The sequence below is a fragment of the Rattus norvegicus genome, chromosome 9 (assembly GCF_021556685.1).
Source record: "Rattus norvegicus strain SHRSP/BbbUtx chromosome 9, alternate assembly SHRSP_T2T, whole genome shotgun sequence".
Lineage (NCBI taxonomy): Eukaryota > Metazoa > Chordata > Mammalia > Rodentia > Muridae > Rattus > Rattus norvegicus.
Window position 1 is genome coordinate 12111020 of NC_141542.1, and position 17645 is coordinate 12128664.

At 40.8% G+C, this 17645-nt stretch overlaps 1 protein-coding gene across 4 annotated transcripts; it reads right to left on the reverse strand.

Moving 5' to 3' along the window:
* Nucleotides 1–1702: 1702 nt before the first annotated feature.
* Nucleotides 1703–17485, reverse strand: Sgo1 (shugoshin 1). Of its 4 annotated transcripts, none has more exons than XM_087566584.1 (9): nt 17391–17485; nt 16063–16193; nt 15801–15948; nt 15198–15394; nt 10128–10225; nt 8217–8260; nt 5645–6427; nt 3491–3674; nt 1703–3289 (listed from the first exon to the last, which is right to left on the reverse strand). In XM_087566584.1, exons 3-9 carry the CDS (start codon nt 15940–15942, stop codon nt 3190–3192), a joined length of 1548 nt encoding a protein of 515 aa, XP_087422710.1. In that variant the 5' UTR covers nt 15943–15948; nt 16063–16193; nt 17391–17485; the 3' UTR covers nt 1703–3189.
* Between the last annotated feature and the right edge of the window lie 160 nt (nt 17486–17645).

The window sequence follows — 17645 nt, forward strand, 5'->3', positions numbered from 1 at the left end:
GGGAAACACAGATGTTTTACATTATGACTCATAACAGCAGCAAAATCACAATTATGAAGTAGCAACAAAAACAGGAGGAACTGTAATGAAGGGTGGCAGCATAAGGAAGGTGAGAACCACTATTCTAGTGGATCAAACTCAGGTCATTAAGCTTGGCAGCAAGCCCCTTCCCCTGCTATACCATCTCACTGACTTAATGCTTTGATAACTTTTGAGAGCTATATCTGACCCAGTATTGGTAACTCTAAAAGAGACGAATGAAAATTTCCTCATGGCCCTTTTTAGTTCATAGATGAGCCCGGTCTGGTCTTTCATTTCATGAAACCATAAAATGTGTATTCTTTGGAATCTGGACCATCCATGGGTAGCAATATTTATCTTTCTTTGAGACAGCGCTGCATTATATGGTATAGGGTGGTCTAAAGCTTAGATCCTCCTGGCTCATGCTTTTGCCTACTGAAATTAAGACCTGAACCGAATCACCAAGCCTTTTAGTAGCAAGCGCTGTTATTGAGCCACCTCACTGGCCTGAGTCCTACTGCTTACTGTCTCCCACTCCTCTCTACGTCTCAGCTTATTTATAAATTACACATATTCATCTTCATGCTAGTTTTCCTCTTTTGGTATAGTAGTCAGGGTCTCACACATACTCTATTGCTCTATATCTCTGGCAGATACCCCTTATCAATCAATTACTGAAGAGGATTGATGCTGACACCATTGAGTAGCACACCTAATGAATCTTCCTTTAAGCTACAGCTCTCCATCTTTTCTAGAAGTGTAAAGCTGAAATACAATTTAATTCTCTCCATTTGTTTGTTACATGTGTCCCCTTGTAGAATCAGCCCTCTTAATACCTTGTATGTTGTAACAAACTAGAACAGTTAAAGGCCAGCTTTCAAGACTGTTACTAGAGAAGGAACAGAATACCAGGGAATTCTGAGGTAAGCGATCAATGTATAAATATGTCAAATGCTGGAGGACCTGGCTGGACTTCATGAAACACCCTGCTGAGGAGGAGCCTGGTCTTTATAGCAGGCCCTGGAGAACTACAGAATATTTACTGAAGCTGTAACTTTTAAAATAACAAATAACTGGTGTAGGATGATGTCACTATGCAGTTGAAGGCAGGTACACGATAGAACGAGGCCTGTCAATGGACAAGAAGGAAGGATGGGCGGGAGAAAAGTTTTGAGAGAGGAGGGACTGGAGCGAGAGGAGGAGGAGAGCGGCCATGAGAACATGGAGGTGGATGTTAAGATTCCTCTCTGCACATTTACAAGCTGTTATGAATATTCTTAACAGATGGATGTGTACAGGGCTTTGTATGTCTAGGTGGACAATTATATCTTATTAATTAGATCAGAGGTTATTGTGTTGTGTGTTCTTTCATGTGGTGATTTAGTTGAATTCAAGAGAGTGTATGGTGGATGGAGACACTGGGCCTCCACAGAATTGGGATGTGTATATCTGGCATAGTGGCAACCTGTCTTGGAAACTAGCAGGGTAGAGAGATTGTTGCCAGGCTCAGAGAGTAGCCATCGGCAGTGTGATATGGGATGGAGCAAAGTGGGTGAGACACTTTGCTGACTGAGATGAAAATATCAGACAGATGTCACAGGGCACTATAGGGCCAGATCTAGTGCGGGATAAAAGAAAGCCATTTTTTATAATTTTACAGCAACAAAGTGGCAACCGACTATTTCTCAAAAGTGGTCATTAAGTCTGGTTTATTTATATAATATTATACAACAACAGAAATAACTTTATCTAACAACCAGGGAGGTCTCGAACTCTTAAGTCCATCATAAATGGTATGTACAACATATATAATACAATACATATTTTATAAAAATGTTGACACAAACTCCTTAATAGCCCATGAGTAAGCACTACAGCAAGAATAGGAAAAGGCGAAGAAAACTAAAGGTCTAGCACCAGCTTTAAATAGACATAGCCTATCTCTACATAGGCTTCACTAAGGTAATCACAGCTACATGAGGACAACTGAGACTGAGACTGGACTTTTAATTGCATTTATTTTTAGCTAAAATGGTTGCTTTCAAGGTACCATGACATTAGAAAATGATAAATGTAGTGGCTGACGACTGCTATGACTACTCCTATCACACACAGGGTTGTGGGTCCTATCCTCAGCACTATAAAAACCAGCAGCTAAAAGGCTGTGATGGGTGAGAGGGATGCACATGAGTGACAAAGAAAGGACTCTCAGTTTGATGGCAGATGTAGGAAGTAATGCAGATGTGGGGCAAATCTGAGATGAACACCAGATGGCCCTTCTGATAAGTTAGAAAAATCTCCTGTTTGCGGTGGGATTTATCCCTGGGCCTTGCCCATGTGAGGCAAATGTTCTACTACTGAATTAATGAAAATTGAAATGTCTTGATGTTGGCCCTGGAGGCCCAGGTGGGAAAACTTGACGGACAAATCTAATGGGAAAAGAAGGGAACGTTGGCAGGGAAGACAGAAGAGGGTCCAGCTAAGCTGGGAGTGGCAAAGGCCAGAAAGGAAGATAATCACGATTACCTGATTAAGAGCAGAAGCTGGTCATCATAGACTTCATCTTTCTTTAAAAACGGACCAGTTACAATGCTTTAGTTTTAAAGACATACATACACAGGTAGAGATTCACTTTTCTGAACTGGATACTTATATTTTCCCCATAGATCAAAACCAGAAGCCCCCTTTATTTACACATTTACACTGTAGACTGACCACACGAAGCACTAGCCCGAGGTTCATGACATGGTATTATTCTGTTGAGGAATAGCACTGTATTCACAGTTCACAACAGTTACCTTGTTCTGGAACCCAATTCATTCATTCTCTTAATCACAATTCCATATGCATTTTTCCAGGAAGAATCACAATGACAGAAGGGATCCTTACCCACTTATGGTATGTCTTACTGTGGTGTTAAGGATTTATGAAGTAGCTACATCATATTTAAGTTTTCTACTCTGCAAGTCTCCTGCTTAAGGAAAAAATACAGATGCCAGAGAAGTTTTAGATGTTGGTAGTAATCCATACAAAGTCTAGGTCCAAGGGACACTCCTGACCCAGAGCCTGACACGGGATGGCTCTGCCCATTGCGCACTCTCACAACACTCTATTAGGCAAAAGAGAAGGATCACCTCCAACAGTATCCAATGAAAGCAGTTATTGTGTTTACTTTGTTCTTTTACGATGTCTCATTTCCTTTTTCTGCTTGAAAATAGGAGAATTCAAGAAACACAAGTCTGTAAAAGGGTCCCCTCTTCTTAGCTTCCTGTAAGTAAAAAGAGAGAGGGAGGGAGGGAGAGATCGAGATCTTAGGCATGATTATAAATATACGAGTTTGAAGTCAGCACAGGATTATTCTAAGAATATGCCAGTCTTAGTGCTCAGGTATGATCCTCTCATGACTAAAGCTCTGCCTTTAGTCCTCCCACGAGAGTCATTAAGGATGAGTCCACACAATACTACTTACGAATTGAGTGTCGGCTCTTTATAGCTTATGATGGTGGTACACCTGCGCAGAGACACTGCTGGGCTGTCTTCATGCCGTTTTGGAGCCAGAGAAAGCTTCCTGCTTTTCACTATTGGACGCCGCAAGCTATTGGTGACATCCTTAAGGCCTCGGTGAGGTGACTCTTGAGTCTCAGGTGGGGTACCTATGATACAGTATTTATTGAATATGAACCAGTGGATAAAAACCACGGAAATAAGGCTGTGGTCAATTACACATTGTAAACACATACAATACCTGGCACTCCATGATCACTGATTAAAAATCTTTCTATTGCTTTTTCTTTTAATCCAGGTAGTGTAGAAACTATGATATACATAAAGCAACGCTAGCTACAACAGGCTGTTTTACTAAAACTCAACTTTCTTCCCCAAAAGCTTAGATGTTAGGAGTTGGTTTAAAGCATGACATGGCATTTTAGTCACACTTTAATACTTAGAATCATCAAGGCACCAGTCTCATTCAACACTAAAGTTTATAACACTGCTGGAGGTCCACTGATCACAAAGGTCCTTCAATTCATTCCATTAAATACACAAGAACTCTCAATCAGTCCACAAAGACCAGGTTAAAGTGTATTCCTAGTGGTGCTAATGTTAACAAAAATTCAGATGTCTCTTCCACCATAAACATCTGGGTCCTTCTATCCCTGAGATCAAGAGGTCTCTCCCACCATAAACATCAAATTCCGTCCATTTTTGAGATCTACGAGGCTTTCCTACAATAAACATCCAGGTTCCGCTATCCCTGACATCTAGTTGCTTCTTAAATCATGAACATCAAGGCCCCTGTCTCAGAGCTACATCTATATTGGGAGGTAGGTGCCCTATGCACAGTGAGAACACTGTAAGAAAATCTCCAATGGGATAAAAAAGAAAGCCCTGGAAAACTAAATTATAACTCTGAGATGATTTTAAGCTAAGCAGCCACAAAGTATCTAGGGTTCAGTCCCCATAAATATATGCGACTCCAGTCTTAATTGTGTAGAGTACCTTCAAACAACAGGATTAGACCAGCTGCTGGATTCTAGATATTTATAACCATGGGGAAACTTGTAAAGCTACCTAAATTCTAATTCAAGAGATACGATAGAACCTATATTTATGGTTGCTTTCAGGTAATGCTGGAAGTCTGGGGTCAAACTACTTCAGTATTTGTTTTGTTCTTTTCAAAACTTCTTATTTTCAAAAGAATACAAAAGGTAACAGTAGTTCAATGAAGGCCTATGTTACTCAACTTCAATAATTATCATTTGCCAATTCAGTTCAATTTATTCTATCATCATAGTATTTTTATTTAAAGCAGAGCAAACATATTTATTAAGAAAAAGAGAAACAGCCACTGAAAGTGGAAGGAATACCCAGGATGTATTGTTTATAAAACAGAGTCTTGCAAGCTACACTGTCCAGCTGTTCAACTGGGGAAGTTGATTCATTGTTTCAGGTTTAACATCCCTGCTAAGCAGACTGGGCAGGTTGACTGAGCTGTTACACTGTGACAACATTTGGGAGGTGATAGGACTCCACAGCCTGGAGCTATTGCTACAGGAATCAAAATTCCCAAAGGAGAGTCTTTGTGAGTAGGTGCCGGCCACTTTGATAATAGAAAAGGAAGAATGTCTCAGCCAAAGCTTTCAGCAGTCAGATGACACAAGAACTCCTTGCTCTCAGAAGCTCACCATCAACGAGGAAAAACAAGTTATGGTTCCTGTTAAATATAAGTTCCTGTTAAATATAAGTTCATTAAAATGGAGTTTGTTTTTCATTTTCCAGATGATCATGAGTACAAAGGTCTTTTAATTCAAACCAACCACAACAACCCTGTCGTCTCCTCACACTACTCAGAAGTTTCCTTTTCTGATAGGCATCTGTCTGGGAAGTAACACTGTAAGATTCACATTTGTCTGAAGTAGGTTGGAACAACACAGCCGTGTTTCCATTTTCCACCCCCTACTGTTTAATCAGGCTGTAACTTCCCCAACAGAAAGACAGATGGGAAGTCTCTTAACTTCCTCCAGAGTCACAGATGGTAGGTACAGCATCTACGATCACATCCCCATGAGGGACAACTATTTAGCAGCGACACTGAAAACAAGGCAGAAAGCAGTGTGCTTACCAGTGGGAGCTGTGGGTGGCAGCACCTCCTCCACCGCTTTCTCGTCTGGGTAGGTAGAGCCTCTTTTAGAGCGAGGCCTGGTAACTGGTTCCTCTGACCCTGTGTAGTCTTGCAAGCGCTTGTAAGGAGGCAGATAGGGGTCGTCGTCGTCAGACTCGCCCTCAGAGGTACTGCATGCACTCACTTCTGAGTTGATGCTGTCGGTTTCTCTATTGGAGCCATCCTTCATTTTTTGTCGGAAAGGGGTGTGGTGAACACGTTCTTTTAGATTAAAATCGTAAGCATCACTGGAACCAACACACCCATCCAGTGAATTCGGGGGTAAAGCCCGCTTTTCTTTGCCTCTGCTGCCCTTACTCCTCAATGAGAAGTTTGACTTGCATCTCTGGTTGGTTCTTCTATGCTCTGCTCTTCTTTTTTGTGCTCGTTTATGCTTGATCTCTTTTTGTTCAGGTTTAGATGATGAAATGGCTTCTTGTGTTTTAGTAATCTTTGCTGGGCTAATCAGTCTAGGGCATAAGTTAATTTGCTCTTTGTTCCACAGATAAACATTTTGTTCTATGTTGTCAAGTCTATGCAGGGTTACAGTTAGGTCTTTACATCTACTTCTTTTAACCTCCAAGGACGGCTCCTCTCTTGAACTGGCTTTACTTACATTACTAAAGTCTCTCCTTAAGTGCTGACGGGAAGATACAGTTCTAGGTAAGACTTCATCAGTAGAGTTGACTTTATCCGAATCAAAATCACAACCCAGTGTCTCTGGTGTAACAGTAGGACTTGCTTCTGAACAGTTAAAACACAAATCAGAAAAACAATGTTATGCTTCAGGAATCTGCATTCTAAGAATATTAGAATTCAAAGTTGCAGCAGTCACTCAATGGTTTCTCTGTACTTACTAAAAGTAAAGAAAAACCTAGACGGCTCAATATCACCATCTATCTATTCCTCACTGAACAACCGACAACTTCCATCAGCATTTACAAACACCGTTGGAATGAAAACCCAGAGGCATGGAGCTTGTACTTGGGAGACAGATGCGATCAAATGAGGTCCAACTTGGGCTACACAGCTCTAGGACTGCCTGGGCCACAGAATAAGACACTATCTCAAAATAAGAACTGAAGTCCGGTGCCAGCCTTTATCATCAACATTTTGAGTTCAAGGCCAGGTCTACATAGTGAGACCCTGTCTCAAAAGAACAAAACAATGCCCTCAACATAAGCAAATATACTCGTTATGCATACATTTTAAGAGGGGTTTTATGTGCTTCTGGTTCAAAGGTTTAAAGAAGCCACCTTTCTGTTTAGTCTGTGAACACAGAAAACTTCAAAAGCCTCAAGTAGGAAAATATATGGGAGCTAAATTAGTTTTTCAAAATGACCAAGATTAGGATAATTGTTAATTAGGCCTTTCAGATTAATATAATCAGTATTTATAGGAACAGCAGGGTTTTCATCTGGCTTAGATTATTCAAGTTTCATCCATGCTGGGAAGCTTAGTACAAAGTGGTGTCCTCTGCATTCCTTCTGGTGAGGTGTTTTATTTCTCTGAGGCCACAGAAAGTGGATTATATCTCTAGACTGCAAAAGGGCTAACTAAGTCAATGTATGTCTAATGGTACAGCAGATAACAGCTGGTTACAGCTGCAGATGCATCCACAGTTTCTCCGTACAGACTTGGTCCAACGAATAGACGTGTTGGTGTGGTTTTTCATTACAGGGTCTCAACTGTGTACTCACAAGGTCTAGAACTCTTAAGCCTACTGTTGCACTGTGCTGTATGTTAACTTAACACATGCAAGTCATCTGAGAGGAGGAAGCTACCATTTAAAAAGTGCCTCCACTGGGCTGGAGAGATGGCTCAGCAGTTAAGAGCACCAACTGTTCTTCTAGAGATCCTGAATTCAAATCCTAGCAAACTCATGGTGCCTCACAACCATCTGTAACGAGATCTGATGCCCTCTTCTGGTGTGTCTGAGGACAGTGACAGTGTTCTAATATAGAATAAATAAAAAAAATCTTAAAAAAAATGCCTCCATAAGATCCAGTGTAGGTGAGCCTGTGGGGTGTTTTCTTAATTAGTGACTGATGTGGAAGGACCCAGTCCACTGTGCACGGTGTCATCGTGAGGCTGGCGGTCCTGGGTTCTTTAAGAAAGCAGGCTAAGCAAGCGACGAAGAGCAAGCCAGTAAATAACACTCCCCCAGTAGCTCCTACTTCTTAAATTCCTGCCGTGTTTGACTTCCTGATTTGATGATGAACTGTTAGATGGAACTGTGAGTGGGAAAGAACAATGAAAAACCCTTACCACATTGCTTTTGGTCATGGTGTTTCATCACGGCAACAGTAACTAAGGCACCCACCTTCCTGAGTGCTGGGATTAGGGGTACAGGCCACTACTCATGCTTTGCATGGATTATTTTAATCTCATGCATAACCTCTACCTAAGATAAAGTTACTTTGAGCAGAATAACAGGAAAGCAGACTTAAAAAATAAAAAGAAGGAAATGGAAAACTTCATTAGGTTACTTGTCCACAGCGATCAGTATTTTTAGACATTCTACCCGACGTACCTATGGTTTGGAAGGGACAGTCAGTTTCTTCAAGAGCAGTTTGCCTTAAAGAATAACAATGAAAAACAGGAATCTTAGCAATTATGTCAAAAGAAATTTAGCCTTTTCCCAGGCTACTGTATCATTTCACAATTCTAGTCCAAATCACCACATCCTGTTCCTTCCCTATCACAGAACACCCAAACACACTGACGCTGCTTACATGAGGCCTGGAATTTTTCTCTTTTGACTAGTATCAACTCTCACTGGAAGAAACAAAACCAAGGTAGACAGCTCCTTCTGAAAGAGTGACATAGTTCAGCCTCACGGCACAGTAGGAACAGTCACTGAGTTCTTCAGGACCTGGCATCACCTGCAGGGCTATCTTTGGTATATGCTTTAATAGTGTCAACTACGGACTCTTCTCAAACTGTTTGGTTTCCTCTGTTTCCTTTAAAATTTCCACGCTTTTGCTTCATGAACCAATTTTCCACTTAAAACCCGTTACTGATGATTTGTAATCTTATACTTTGTAAAAATTTCCATTTTATAAAAAGGAAAATATAGATTTGGTAATAAAGTAGTGGGAACTTCTAATTATTTAGAAATCTAATAAAAATCTGATTACCTCGTTTCATCTAACTTCATTTGTCAGATCTTAAAATCCGGCAGTTTAAAAAAAGACTAAAGCTTATTAACAGTGACCTGTGGTGCTAGATGGTATTTGTGGCTTCTTCTGTAAGAAAGGTCCAGACTTTACGGGGCAATCTGCCAAGATCTAGAAGCACTGTCTATCCTCACAGTTCGAGAGGGAGTGGCTCCTGGCACAGTGGTACAGGCCAGGGGGCCAACATGCACAGCACATGGGCAGCCCCAGCTCAGTGGCAGCACTGCCAAGGTTGAGGCCTACACAGAGTGAAGCCATATTCTATAGCTTTCCTAGTTTTTGTTGTTTGTTTCAAGTCAAAGTTCTGTAGCCCAGTTTTGTATCTTTGAATGTCCTCCTGCATCAGTCTCCTAAACACTGGGATTACAAACACAGTGTGATGTTCTCTATTTTATCTAAAGTATTGGATCTGTAGGTATATTTTTTAGTCAAAATCACTGAGTGGTCTAATTAAGAGCTGGATACCTCATGCCAGCAAAGAGAAAAAGAAGTTTTCTCCAATGAACCTTCACTAGGTATATTAACTACACCCCAGGGCAGGCCTCATGCCCAGGAGGATGACAAGTAGAAAATAGACTCAGTAGATTCTTGCCTGTTTGTTCTGATTCTCATTTTTGTGTTTCTTGTTTTTTATTTTTTTCTCTCTCTCGAGAATGAACATAATGTTGGTTGGGCAGAGAGGATCTAGGAGTTGGGGGAGGAATAAATGATCAAAATACATTATATGAAAAAAATGTTTGATAAAAAGAGATAGGTAATTTCATATATATATATATGTGTATATATATATATGTGTATATATATATATATATATATATATATAAAATTTAATCTCCATAGTCCATGAAAGAACATAAAATATAAGTAATCAAAGAGAAGAGATCAGCATATGAATCTGGAAAAATAGAACTTACAAGGAGAGGTGTTAAGGTGTGGTATTTCACTGTATTTTTTCCTGCTAAACTGGACAGTTTTTAGGATTGGAAAAATAACCTTTTTAACAATGACTCCTAAAATAAAAATATGACATACAGAAAAACTCGACTGAAAGAAAACAGTTGAAAGCCTTGGGAAATTTCTAACTCTTAGTTGTTAAAGGAACTAAACAAAAGAAAAAGACAGCTCTAATTTTCTATATAAAATAGTATTTTAGTATCAAAAGTATACGCCTAGTAGAAAAAGCTTCAGATTATAGACACAAATAATGACAAATCCTTTTACAAATGGATCAGATTAATAGAAACAATAATGAACTTGGCACTAACTGTAAGGTCTTCACAGACAAGTCCCTGGTCGAATTGTCAAAGTCCCTGGTCATATTTTCACTGCTGGAGACCACTTCTGAGGGACGTTCTTTCCAGTTCTGCTAATATATTAAAAGAGAAACAAACAAAAATTCCTCACCATCATAAGTATATACTGCTATGAAGTATTCATATGCATTCTGCATTGTGAATGTCTTGTTGAATGAACAAATGCATTTGATGACAGTCTACAGCACTGTCATGTAATTTTAGGAACTAAAATTCTAACGGCTGAAACATCACACACTGCCTCTTACAAGTTATATTCTAGTCTACGTTATACCCTGCCTCTTAAAGCTTGCATTTCAGTGTACACCACACTCTGCTTCTTTTTTTTTTTTTTTTCCGGAGCTGGGGACCGAATCCAGGGCCTTTCGTTTGCTAGGCAAGCGCTCTACCACTGAGCTAAATCCCCAACCCCCACACCCTGCTTCTTAAAGGCGTACATTCCAGTGTATAAAAAGAAAATTTAAAAACAAATCAGCAAGATAGGTCACGAGTAAGATCACTTGACATGCAAACCTAATGAGATCTGTGGAACCCAGCACAGAAGGAAGTTGTCTTCTGACCTTCCCATGCACACTGTGGCACATGTGCCTCTCGTCCCAAATGAAGAGATACATGTCAGACTTTTTCACAGGGAAAAGTGCTAAGAAGGCAACAAGAGAGGGATCGAGAGCAACTAAAGTAGAGAGCTCTATTACATAGGGATGCTGACCTAAAATATGAGAACTAATCAGCTGTTGAAGAGCAGGAGGAAGAGAAAGCAGTGAAGCAGGAAAAGGCCTGGTAAGAAAATAGGTCGGTGTGGCTGAAACACAGAAACGGAGATCGAACGGTGGGAGATGTGCATCTAGCAGCCAGCCAGCAAAGAGCCCTCAGAGCTCTGAGTGTGATAGGAAGGGTAGATCAGTCTGGCTTACATGAAGCATGGCTCAGAAGGGACCCAGAGTGGAATGAGTGACGAATCATCACAGCAAATGGAGACGGGAGGCGAGGTAGAACTGGAACTGGCCTCTAGTGGTAAAGCCTGAGGAATGGCTCCATTAATAAGACATGCACAACCCAAGGGGTCTGTGGCAGAGTCAGAGTTAAGCAACTTGCTAAGGGGTTTCTGACAAGAGTCCCATCCTTCTCAACACTTAGTAGATGAGAATACGGGAAAACCTGCAAGCGTTGGATGTGGATGGAGTGATGACGGTCAGCATGAGTGGGCAAGCTACTTCATTGAGGTGAGGAGCAGCTGAGGAGGAAGAACTGGGCACAGCCTCATTTTAGCCTCTGTTGCTGAGGGGGAAGAAAATCAGGGTAAGGCTAGCTGGGCTGCAGACTGAGTTCTGGGCTGGCCTACGCTATATAGAGAGAGCATGTTTCCACAACCAACCATACAGGGAGAAAGGCAGAAGTGCACAGCACACTTGAGGACTGGAAAGCGGAGTTGTGCTTTGTATAAAGTCTGTTCGAGATGCTTTTTAAAATCAAGTAGTAGCTCTGAGTGTGTACATCTGCATCTGAGCTTAGGCTTTGATAGATGCATTCGGTTAACCTCGAGAAGTCAATGATATAACCATGGTAGGAGCTAATGTATTTGGGCAACAAACATTTATAAATAAGGAAGCTGCCAACACAGGAAACTAACAAAGAACAGCAAGAATGTAGGAAGAAAACTCAGGACAAGTCTGATGGGCAGAACTGGACCAATATTTTTAAATAGAGAGGCTGCATATCACTACAAGGTTTAGAAACAAGGGTAAGCCAAACTTGGCAGCATGCAAGTTTTGCTAATCTTGACACATAGAAACAAAGTATAGTAAGGACAGAAGCTATGTACATGGTTTAAATGAGACAGGGCTTTACTATACAAGCCTGGCTGGCCTAAAACTAAACTCTCTATGTAGACCAGGCTGGCCTTGGCACTCACAGAGCTCTGAATGCCTCTGTTTCTACAGTGCAGGGATTAAAGGTGTGAACACCATGCTTGTCCCCCTTTCTCTTTCCCCATTTTTCTTTTTAAAGTTTTGCTGTGAGGGAGAAACAAAGAAAAAAATGGATGGAAACCTGACCAAGAGTTTCTACAGACACTACACCTCTTAAATATAATACAAATATATCACATATAAAATATAAAGATTTACTATGAACAATACTATTTACTATGAATCAATGATAACCTGGTCAAGGAAGAAATAAAGAAAGAAATTAAAGACTTCTTAGAATTTAATGAAAATGAAGGTACAACACACCCAAACTTATGGGACACAATGAAAGCTGTGCTAAGAGGAAACTCATAGCTCTGAGTGCTTGCAGAAAGAAACAGAAGAAAGCATATATTTGCAGCTTGACAGCACACCGAAAAGCTCTAGAACAAAAAGAAGCAAGGAGGAGTAGAAGGCAGGAAATAATCAAACTCAGAGCTGAAATCAACCAAGTAGAAACAAAAAGAACCATACAAAGAATCAACAGAACCAAAAGTTGGTTCTTTGAGAAAATCAACAAGATAGATAAATTCTTAGCCAGACTAACAAGAGGACACAGAGAGTGTTTCCAAATTAACAAAATAAGAAATGAAAAGGGAGACATAACTACAGAATCAGAGGAAATTAAAAAAATCATCAGATCCTACTGCAAAAGTCTATATTCAACAAAACTTGAAAATCTGCAGGAAATTGACAATTTCCTAGACAGATATTAGATACCGAAGTTAAATCAGGAACAGATAAACCATTTAAACAACCCCATAACTCCTAAGGAAATAGAAGCAGTCATTAAAGGTCTCCCAACCAAAAAGTGCCCAGGTCCAGATAGGTTCAGTGAATTCTATCAGACCTTCATAGAAGACCTCATACCAATACTATCCAAACTATTCCACAAAATTGAAACAGACGGAGTGCTACCGAATTCCTTCTATGAAGCCACAATTACTCTTATACCTAAACCACACAAAGATCCAATAAAGAAAGATAACTTCTGACCAATTTCCCTTATGAATATCGATGCAAAAATACTCAAATTCTGGCAAACCGAATCCAAGAGCACATCAAAACCTTCATCCACCATGATCAAGTAGGCTTCATCCCAGGCATGCAGGGATGGTTTAATATACGGAAAACCATCAACATGATCCATTATATAAACAAACTGAAAGAACAAAACCACATGATCATTTCATTAGATGCTGAGAAAGCATTTGACAAAATTCAACACCCCTTCATGATAAAAGTCCTGGAAAGAATAGGAATTCAAGGCCCATACCTAAACATAGTAAAAACAGGACCCCTGTTGAGGGAATCTTAGAAAGGACTGAAAGAGCTTGAAGGGGCTTCGAGACCCCATATGAACAACAGTGCCAACCAACCAGAGCTTCCAGGGACTAAGCCACTACCCAAAGACTATACATGGGCTCCAACTGCATAGGTAGCCATGAATAGCCTAGTAAGGGCACCAGTGGAAGGGGAAGCCCTTGTTCTGCCAAGACTGAACCCCCAGTGAACGTGATTGTTGGGGGGACAGCGGTAATGGGGGATGATGGGGAGGGGAACACCCATATAGAAGGGGAGGGGGATGTTAGTTAGGGGGATGTTGGCCCGGAAACCAGGAAGGGGAATAACAATTGAAATGTAAATAAGAGGGGGCTGGAGAGATGGCTTAGTGGTTAAGAGCACCTGACTACTCTTCCAGAGGTCCTGAGTTCAATTCCCAGCAACCACATGGTGGCTCACAACCATCTGTAAAGAGATCCGATGCCCTCTTCTGGTGTATCTGAAGATAGCTACAGTGTACTTATATATATATAATAAATGAATAAATCTTTAAAAAAAAAAGAAATGTAAATAAGAAATACTCAAGTTAATAAAGATGGGAGAAAAAAAGATTTACTATAAAACACAGGAACTACTAGAAAATGTTAGTGCAAAAGAAACATGTTTTAAAAACTTCCCTTCTTTGTCTATATATTAAAATATTTACTTATTTGGTAGCAAGGCATGCAGAAGCATGTGTGGATATCAGAGGACAACTATTTTGCGTGTGTGTGTGTGTATGTGTTCTCTCTTTCCCCCACGTTGAATCCCAGTGTCTGGACTTAGTTCATCAGGCTTGCATCAACGGGTGGCAAACACCTTTATCCAATGATGTCTTTGGTTCCAAATCTTCCCTTTTTCCTCTACAATTACTTTTGCAGCACTGGGGATGAATGAACTCAGGCCCTTATGCATTCTAGACAAGCATCCCACCTCTGAGCTGCAGACTCAGCCCAAGGAAACCTTATACTAAAACATCTTAACCTGCTCATTGTGCACTTTAACTAGTACTTAAGATGGTGGAGGCAGGTAGATTCTCTGTGAGTTTGGGGCCAGTGTGGTCTACACAGTGAGTTTGTGTACATATTAAGATGCTGTCAGAAACAAACAAAAAACATTAAGTTCTCAACTACTGAAAAGTCGATCTTGAACCAAAGCACAAGTATAGGATGGTTCAGAACAAGTGATCGCATACATGTCTGACAGGAAAATAAAGCGAAGCTCCTTATTTTAAATGCTAATGTACATCAGCGACTAACCAGTAACAACATACTTAGCTGAAAATCATCAAGAGTCGGCATTAAAGGCACTAGAATAATAGAATTTTCCCCCTACTTTTTTGGGCTTATGTCATTAGGTAGTCACTGAATACTGGTTCTTCTAATTTCAGCAAAACCTCTGGAAAGTAGGGGCTGGAGATAGGGCTCAGCAGTGAAGAGTGTGAACAGCTCTTTGGAAGAACCCAGGTCTGGTTTCCAGCACTTATTTCGAGTGGCCAAAAATGCCTGTTCAGGGAGGATCCAACGTCTCTGGTCTCCACGTGCACATGCATATACTCAAATGCATGTACACACACACACACACACACACACACACACGATTAAATATAATGAAATATTTTTTTAAAAAAAATGATTCTCCAAAGAACACTTAGAACACTTTCCACATTGAATAGGTTTATAAAGCTGCACTGCAATGGCACGCTACATAGAAAGTCTTGTAGTGAACATACCTGGGCACCTTCGTCACGTTGTCGGGAGGTTAGCTTCTCTTTCAGTGTACACAGCTGGCAGGTGAGGTGGTAGCACTCTCTTCTCAGCTGTAGGATGATATCTTGTGCTTCTCTCACTTTGGACTTCTCATTTTCCAAAGCCAAAACTAACAACCTGTTGTTATCTTGGTAATATTTTAGTAGTGTAGAAGTGTTAGCTATAAGATAAAAATGTCAGGTATTAAATCTCAACCTAGAAGGGGAAGCAGGGCTTAGAGACATCTCTCAATGGATAGAAGTGCTTGCTAAGAAATCGATGAGGCCCACAGTTCAAATCCCCTAAAGAGCCAGGTGTGGTCCTGCACACTGGTAACTCTACGTACTGTGGCAGGCGGGAAGGGAAGGTGTTGAACGTGTGTGGAGACAGGACAATCTCTGGGGCTCCACTGGCTGACATATTCATGTTCAGCGAGAGACCCTTTGCAGGGGAACAGGGCAGAGATTCTCCAGAACTTCTGCTGCAGCAACACCCCACCCCACACACAGAGAAGACTGCACACTACACATACAAATGCCACACTTACAAAGTAAGAAAGCTACAAGAAGACAACACAAAAATCTTACTGGATACTTGGCACGGTGCAACAATAAAGGACTTGCGTTTGCCAACCTCCGCCAGGTTTTTATTCCTTTTTTCTTTCATTCGCTTCTTAATGTCTTCAAGAGTATCTTGAAAGGACCTTTTCTGACACCTTTCCTTAACCATCTTTGTCTTTGAATTAAAAAGAATGAACACTTCTCAGATATTTGCAAACATAAAATTTAAGAAAGAAAACACAGGTTGTTCAAAAGGAAGGGATTACGAAAGACTAAATTGTAAACTTACTTCAAAAGCAGTAATTTTGATTTTTCAGCTTAGAAATATTAATAGTCAGGTGTTGTAGAATAATCCAAGCTACTAAAAGGCTAAGGCAGGTGGATCATAGACTCAAGCTTGGGCTACATAGTGAAACTCATCTAAAACAAAACAAAAGCGAAAACAAACAAAATGATAGAAAAAGATGTTAGAATCAAGCCATCATAAGAAAAAAATATCCTATAAAATGCCATTCATATTTTTGCCATAATCTTATCTTCTACTATTTCATAGAAAAGTATTAAATAATTCCAGAAAGTATCAATTATTCATCTTATGGTAAATACTCCTTGGAGGTGTACAACATTCTAGGCTCTATGGGAACTTATTATTTGGGGACAGGATATTGTTGTTACTCAGTCTGGTTTTGAACTTAAAAGCTCTGATGTCCTTCCTACCTCAGCCTTCTCAGAAGCTGGGACTACAAATGTATGAGCCATAAACAGGCTTACTTTTCTTACAGTGTTTATAGCCAACCTTTAGTGTTTAGGATTACAGTATTAGTTCAATTTATTTATATATATATATATATATATATATATATATATATATATATATATATATATCTGGGTTTCTGTTTGGCAGCTTTTCTCTAGTAATTTTGGGGCTGAGAAAACACGTATTCATGTTAAGAACAATAGTGTGCTTCAAGCAAAATAGACTTCCAGGTCTCAAAATTGTAAACTGTTGCCAACCACGATGTGTGCATATAATTTTCACAAGAACTATCTTGATTCATCTCCTCTTAGTTAAGTATTTTCTTGAATCTTGAGTATTTTCACCAGGACTTATTTTCCTCCACGCATAATGAGGCCTTAAATAGGTACTGTATATCTTATCTAAACCCTTTTATTCTACCAATGTATGTACGATAGATTTGGGGGGGGGGCGTTCAACAGAATAAATGCAACTACTTTTTAAAAGAACGGGTGGGTTGTGTAAGACAGCAAACCTATCACCATCAAGTTTTAGAAGCATGCACTGGAGACCTCTGAGTGACATACAGAAAGAATAACTGATGGAGTTAAAGTTGATTACAGCTTGTGAGCGCGCGCCAGCACAGTGGGATGGAAACCGGGCCTTGCGCCCGCTAGATAATAATGTCAGCAGGCCACATCCCCTCCCCCTGCCCCTATTTGACACTTTAAAAGCAAAGCCATATCTAAAAAGGGTTTGCGACTATGGAGCAAAAGTGGGCTAGAGCAAAAGCACTGTCTATTTCGGGGTGCTCGCTTTCGCGAAAGGAATGCGTCCTCCCGTCGGATACCTCCTTTGTCGCCGCCCGTACCGCTCCGTACCTCGGCCGCTCAAGTCCTACAAGTCGATGCAGCCTCCGGCTCCGCCGCGCAGCCCGCAGCTACCGCCGCCACATTCGAAATCCTGCGTCGGGATTATCCATTGGCTGGCCGGAGGACGTCACGTGACGCTTCGGCCCGCCCTCCTCAGGAAACGCAGCGCCTGGCCCCGGGGCGTCACGTGACGTGCCTGCGCACGCGCAGCTGTGGCTGGGGTGGGGCCGAGAGGGGTGGAGTCACGCTGGAATTGAGGCCTTT

What these genes read in the sequence shown, in the direction of transcription:
- Sgo1 (XM_087566584.1), bottom strand. Translation starts at nt 15,942, where the DNA reads ATGGTTAAGGAAAGGTGTCAGAAAAGGTCCTTTCAAGATACTCTTGAA. An exon ending in CTGTCCCTTCCAAACCATAG is followed by an intron (nt 6,428 to 8,216) that starts GTACGTCGGGTA and finishes TTAACTGTTCAG; the next exon opens with AAGCAAGTCCTACTGTTACA. An exon ending in GCCACCCACAGCTCCCACTG is followed by an intron (nt 3,675 to 5,644) that starts GTAAGCACACTG and finishes ACTGTATCATAG; the next exon opens with GTACCCCACCTGAGACTCAA.